This window comes from Otolemur garnettii, unplaced genomic scaffold (assembly GCF_000181295.1).
Source record: "Otolemur garnettii isolate 467f Iridium unplaced genomic scaffold, OtoGar3 scaffold00009, whole genome shotgun sequence".
NCBI classification, from domain to species: Eukaryota; Metazoa; Chordata; class Mammalia; order Primates; family Galagidae; genus Otolemur; species Otolemur garnettii.
In genome coordinates this window covers 8,259,836-8,266,109 of record NW_003852404.1, presented here as the reverse complement: position 1 = coordinate 8,266,109, position 6,274 = coordinate 8,259,836, and the positions used below count along the sequence as shown (strand labels likewise).

The 6,274-nt window shown below is 57.3% G+C and overlaps 1 protein-coding gene across 2 annotated transcripts; it reads left to right on the top strand.

Moving 5' to 3' along the window:
• The first annotated feature begins 595 nt into the window (after positions 1-595).
• On the top strand, positions 596-4,393 carry TMEM82 (transmembrane protein 82). Of its 2 annotated transcripts, XM_003783885.3 has the most exons (6): positions 596-741; positions 908-980; positions 1,159-1,333; positions 1,842-2,259; positions 3,404-3,600; positions 3,957-4,393. In XM_003783885.3, exons 1-6 carry the CDS (start codon positions 654-656, stop codon positions 4,044-4,046), a joined length of 1,041 nt encoding a protein of 346 aa, XP_003783933.1. In that variant the 5' UTR covers positions 596-653; the 3' UTR covers positions 4,047-4,393. The 2 variants fall into 2 exon arrangements, with proteins under 2 accessions (XP_003783933.1, XP_023365459.1); XM_023509691.1 differs by having other exon boundaries at positions 636-980.
• The last annotated feature ends 1,881 nt before the right edge of the window (positions 4,394-6,274 follow it).

Below are 6,274 nucleotides of genomic sequence, written 5' to 3'. Positions count from 1 at the left end.
CTGAGAGGACACTGCCTGACCTCTGGCTGTGGGGGACAGAGCCCTAGACTTCAGGTTGAGGGGACACAGCCTGACCTCTAGCTGTGGGGAACAGAGCCCCAGACTTCAGACTGAGAGGACACTGCCTGACCTCTGGCTGTGGGGGACAGAGCCCCAGACCTCAGGCTGAGAGGACACTGCCTGACCTCTGTGGCTGTGGGGGACAGAGCCCCAGACCTCAGGCTGAGAGGACACTGCCTGACCTCTGTGGCTGTGGGGGACAGAGCCCCAGACCTTGGGCTGAGACAGCAGAACCCACACTTTAGACTGAAAGAAGACAGGACCCAGACCTAAGGCGAGGGCAGAAAGAATGGAACCCAGGACCTGGGTAAGGGTAAGAAGGGACAGACCAGAGACCAGCCCCATAGGTACATCCTCCTTCACCCCTTGCTGCCACATGGGGGCAGCAGCTGGCTCCCCACACCCCTGTGCCTGGAGCTGGGCTTGCCTTCCTGGGGCAGGGAAGGGTTAAGGCCCTGGCTCTCCTCCCCTCCCCTGGTCTGGCCTTTGAACCCCCTTCCTGGGCCTTCTCTCCCTCCTACTGACACCTTTGCCCAGTGACGTCATCTGTGCAGACCTGGCCGGAGGCTGGGACTGGGTCGTCTGGGGCTGCCATGTTCTCCCTGCCATCCCTCCCCTCCTGGCTCCCTGGGCTCCCCTCCCTTGAGTGGGGCTCCTGCCTCTTGGATGCCCTCCTGCAAGGTGAGCGCCTCCCCCACTCCCATTCAGCCCCACCCTCCCAGCTCTGGACAGTGCAGGGTGGACCCCAGGTCTCCTGCTGCCCTGCCACCTTGGCTGTCCCCTCCTCTGACCCTGCCCCTCAACACCCCTGCCCCATGTGCCTGCTGCTTCCCTCCCACCCCGTCAGGCCTTGTTGGGGCCTTTGGAGTCTTGGTGCTGAACAACCTCCTGAAGGTCTACTTCTTCGTGGGCTGTACCAAGTGAGTGCCCACCTCCCTGTCCTGCTCTGAGCCCCTCCCCAGGGCCCTAAGCCCTGCGCTGTGACTCTAACCACTTTTGGGAGAGCTGATGGGGGACCACGGAATTTCACTGCGGGCATAGAGGCCTTCCAGGGGCTGAAGCTGATGGCCTCTGCCCACACCCATTCTGCCCCCACAGGGACCCGCAGCAGTGGCCCCAGAAGGAGCGACTGCAGGCCCAATGGGCCTCACTAGAGATGGTGCACCTGGCAGGGCTAGCCCTGTTCCTGACCATCGTGGGGGCCCGTGTGGCTGCCCTAGTAGTGCTTGAGTTCTCCCTCCGGGCTGTGTCCACACTGCTCTCCCTGGGCAAGGTGAGATGGCAGGGAAGGTGTTAAGTGAGTCACTTGGGTTTTGATTGTCAAAGCAAAGTATCCACTTACGGTGGATACAACCCCAATCCCAAGAAAATAACTGCTACAGCTCCTGTTTCTGGAGCTTCCCAAATGCCAGACCCTATGCTAGATTCTTTGTTGCACCATCTCATTTAATCCTCCCAACCCCAGCAGGTAAAAGTTGTTATCCCCATTATACAGATGGGGAAAACTAAGGCTAAGAGAATAGGCTTGATTATGGTCAGCAGCAATCAGCAAGGGGTAGTGTCAGCCTTTGAACCCAGGTCTTTGAGGCTATGAGCCACCACCCTTTAGCTCACAGATGGGCCCCAATAAGACATGATTTAATTTAAAGTGAGGGAAATTCTATTAGGGTTTACCCTAAAGCCAACATGCCCTCTTTGGAAGCAACCCCCAAGGACCCTCAGATTGCAGTGTCCTACGGCTGGAGCAGCACCCATCACTGTCCCTCTGCTGCCACCCCTAGGGCTCCCAGGGCGCTGAGAGGCTCCAGCTTTACGTGCTGTGCCAGTACTCGCTGGGCTGCGGGCTGACCTGCGGCCTCAGCTTCCTGCAGGCGGGTGCCCCTCACCGCACGCTAAACCTGCTGCTGGGCCTTGGGCTGGCCGCACTGCTGGGCTCAGGGGCCCGGCGCCTCCAGCGCCACGTCTGCCGCCTCTACGAGCTGCACAGCAGCCAGAACTACTGTGGAGTCTGCCTGGGCCTGTTGGCCAATGCTCACAGCCTCCCCTGGCTTTTGGGCCGTGCCTTGGCCGTGGCCTTTGCTGTGGGTGACCTGGCAGCTGTGGCCCTCATCAACCAGGACTTCCTGACCACCTCAGAGGCCGTGCGCTTCTGGACACCACTCACCATCTGCTACACGCTGCTGGTCATCTACATGCAGGGTGAGGGCCACGAGGGCCTGAGTCCACTCAATTGACATTCACTGGCTCACACTCATAGCACTCTGGGAAGCTGAGGTAGGAGGATCTCTTGAGGCCAGGAGTTTGAGACTAGTCTGAGCAAGACCCTGCCTCTAAAAATAGCTGGGCATTGTGGCAGGTGCCTGTAGTCACAGCTACTTGGGAGGCTGAGGCAAGAGAATCACTTGAGCCCAACAGTTTGAGGTTGCTATGAAGTATGATGCCACGGCACTCTACCTAGGGTGGCAGAGTGACACTCTGTCTCAAAAAATAAAAAAGAAAGCCAGGATGTCTGTGGGGTAGTGAACAGAGACCAGGTGAGGATAGGGAGCAGGCATAGATCCAGCAGGGCCTCCTAAGGCAAGGTGAGGGTTTGGAATTTACTAATGTAATGGGCAGTCCCAGGAGGGTTATATGCAGAGCAGTGAAGGCCACCATAGCTGGTTAGCAGGCACCAATTTGTCAAGAACAAATTCCAGGGCTCGGCGCCTATAGCTCAACCGGCTAAGGTGCCAGCCACGTACACCTAAGGTGGTGGGTTCAAATCCCCAGCTCGGACCCGCCAAACAACAATGACGGCTGCAACCAAAAAATAGCCAGGCGTTGTGGCGGGCGCCTGTGGTCCCAGCTACTTGGGAGGCGGAGGCAGGAGACTCGCTTGAGCCCAGGAGTTGGAGGTTGCTGTGAGCTGTAATGCCATGGCACTCTACCCAGGGGGACAGCTTGAGGCTCTGTCTCAAAAAAAAAAAAAAAAAAAGAACAAATTCCAGGAGCCCAGTGAGGAAGCTGCTTTGAAAGGGGAACAGGGCTGGGACCGGGTAGGCCATGGAACAGCCAGTTCTCTGATGGGGACGTGTTTGCAGAAAGAGTTGACAGGGCAGACTGGTGGCTCAGACATGGATGTGCAGGAGTCAGGACGGGGGCAAAGGGAGACCAGTGGGTTGAGCAGATAGTCCTGGGAGGCAGGAGTCCCTGGCATCCTGTGGGTATTCAGAAAGGGGCAAGAGGAGCTGGGGGGGGGTCATGGCAGAGGGGAACATTCAGCCTGGGGATGTCAAAACTGGGAGTTGGGGGAGTCTAGAACCAGGATATGGGGGCAGGTGGTGACAAGCGCTGTGTCCCCTAGAGGAGCAGCGACAGCACCCCGGCATGCAGGGCATGCAGGGCCAGGTCCAAACGGTGCTGGTGCGCATGGGCGGACTCTTCGTGCTGCTGCTGACTGTGGGCCGCTGGCTGGACCTCCTGGGCGTCCTCATCTCCCTGCTGGGCGAGCTGTGGTGTCTGGCAGGCTCCCGCACCCTGCTCGACCTTTGCCAGATCCAGGTGGGCACCCCAGTTTGTGTGTTGTGTTCCCCTTTGGCACTGAAGCTGTGCTCCAAACAGCCCCGGGAGCCTGAGAGCCCCACATTTAGGAAGAATGGGGGTGACCTCTCTTGGGGTGGGGGAATGAAGAGAGCTGTAATTCCTCTGACTCCCACTCTAGCCAGGCTGGGGCTGCTGCCCAGGTCACTAGGAATGGGGAGGTTGAGAGGCAGCACCCCCTACCCTCTCTATTGCCCCCTCCAGCCTGTATCCCCAAACCCTGAGTGGAAGGAAGGTCTCCGATATCTGAAGCCTGAGCCCCCCCCTCCCCCCAGGTGATGTTCTCCCTCCATCCTTCACTCCCCACCTTCCTTCAGGATTTTCCATTCCAGAGGCCTTCGGTGTCAATGCCAAGCCAGCCCCAGCCCTCCGAAACTGCCCAGCCACAGAGGTCAGCTCCCTCCTGATTCACCTTAAGGAGGATTTGGAGTCTGTTTCAGGCCCACTTGGGCTGACCTGTCCCTTGATCCTGGGACACTGCCTGAAGGACAAAGTAGCAGGCTTGGCCCCCCAGGGGTGGACACAGGGGACCCCTGCAGGGAGGGCAGGGTTTGGGGATGGGGGCCTTGGAGAGAGGAACAACGGGGAGTCATTTGGTTTAATTCCTCTTTTTCTCAGGGTGGGTAATGAACACAGCCCCTCGGACCTGCCTTCCTGGGCAGGACTGGGGCATAGGGGGCACCCTCAGCATGGCTTCCCCTGTACCAGCCTCCCCTGTCCTCCCCATAAATAATAAAGGTGATGATTTTCTCAACCTGTGCTTAGAATCACAGACCCAGAGAGGGACAGAAGCCTTTCTGAGGCCGCACAGCTCTTCCAGCAAGGGATATGTGCCTCAGGCTGGCCTGGGCGGGGTCCCCTACAGACAGGGGAAGGAGTTCAGGAAGGGTGGCTGAGAGGTGAGGGGACAGGGTGGAAACAGGGACAGGATTCATGATCCAGTATCCACTTGCAGTCTTGGGTGGATGGTACCATATCATGTTCCATCCCAGGCTAAGAAACAGCTGAAGGAAGCCTGGGTCAATGGTGTTGGGTCCCTAAAGACCATATGGACCCTCCCTATCTCGGCCTTGTTGAGTCTGTATCCCTCGCAGGGCGCAGCTCAAGGAGCACAAAGGGTCAGGGGACAGCTGCTCTGCCTACTGTCCATGTGACCTTGGACAAGCCACTGCCACATGTCAGGTACTTTTACTATCTCATTTCATTTAAACATTGGCCCCAAGAAACAAGTACTATTATCCCTTCTTACAGATTCAGGAACAGATTCAGCAAGGTTAGGTAACCTGCTCCAAGGCACACAGGTAGTAAGTGTGAATCCAGGCTGCCTGACCCCCCAGAGTTCAAGTGCCTTGCAGGCTCCCTGCTGCCCTCCTCTTGTTGAAGCTTCTGATCCAGGGATACTGACAGCGAGAAGGGCAGCTGGCTGGCTCTGGGATGTGGTTCCAGCCACCTTTTGTCCAAGGAGACTGAAGCTCCAGCCCAGCCACATTCTCCTAGCCCAGGCACCCAGCCCACAGGACATTAGGTTCCATAGAGACTGAGGGCCCCAACTCAGGGCTCTATCTCAGGAGGGGTCCTTCAGGACCAAGGAGCCTCCCTAGCAAAAGGCTTCTAGGGTTAGAGAACCAGGGCTGTCTGGGGGAGATAGGCATCAGGATTAGAGGAGGCCTGGAGGTGGCACTGATATACTGGCTCTCATGGGTTCCTACCTTTCAGCAAAGGCCACCGCAGTCGCCCAACAGCTGCTGCTTGGGAATAGGCAGGGGCTGGCCCAGGACCCTGGAGCCCCCACCCAGAGCACAGCTGGGATGCAGGGTAGGCTGGACCCAAGCCAGGTGGGGTGGTTTCAGGACATCCCGCAGGAATGGCCGTCCCTTGGACAGCTCAAGCCTGACCTCTGAATGTTGTGCACAGCCCTACCACCAAGACAGGCGTCTCATCCCAGGGCATGGTTGCTGAGGTGGGAGAAATGCTTGTGGAAACCCCTTCCCCCAGGAAAAGACACAGCTACCTCTGCCTGGGAATGTGCTCCTTTCTCTCCAGCAGGAAACTTGCCCCAGTCTGGGAGGAAATGGCTCACTTAGGTGGGCACGGGGCCAGCCCTTTGCCAGACCCAGACTGGGCTTTGGGTTTCAACCAGGGCCCAGTGTTTTTGCTGGAAGGTGCTCTAGCCTCTTAGCCTCTGGCACAGCCTGGGATCCATTGGGGACAGGGCCAAGAGGGGACCAGACTCAGCAGTCCTTTCCTTTTTATGGGCACAGGGACCATTTTCCAAACAAAACTTGGGACACATGGGCTGGAATAGGAATTTTTTCTTATCAAATTATTTTTTTGAAAAGCTTGGCAAGATTAGAAAAATTAGATCACTCTAAATGAGGCATTTAGCAAATCTCCAGACCAAATGAGGAAAAATAAGCCTGAAGTCCAGAGGGCACAAGACAATCCCAATTTTATGGTCTAGGAGAAGCAGGGGGCTGGGACCACAGCTTCTCCCACAGAGACCGTAAGAGGGTGAAGCCTGGGCCTGACCACTAGGACCAGGGTCCTAGGGTGGGGGCAACATCGTCCTGAACAGGTGGGTGCCCAGTCTCTGCTTAGAGCCCGTGGTGCTTCTGCTTTTTTTTTTTTTTTTTGA

Excerpts from the sequence above, each read along its gene's own strand:
- TMEM82 (XM_023509691.1), top strand. The coding sequence starts at position 727 with ATGCCCTCCTGCAAGGTGAGCGCCTCCCCCACTCCCATTCAGCCCCAC. Across the intron at positions 2,260-3,403 it reads GCTGGTCATCTACATGCAGG|AGGAGCAGCGACAGCACCCC; the intron begins GTGAGGGCCACG and ends TGTGTCCCCTAG. Across the intron at positions 3,601-3,956 it reads TCGACCTTTGCCAGATCCAG|GATTTTCCATTCCAGAGGCC; the intron begins GTGGGCACCCCA and ends ACCTTCCTTCAG.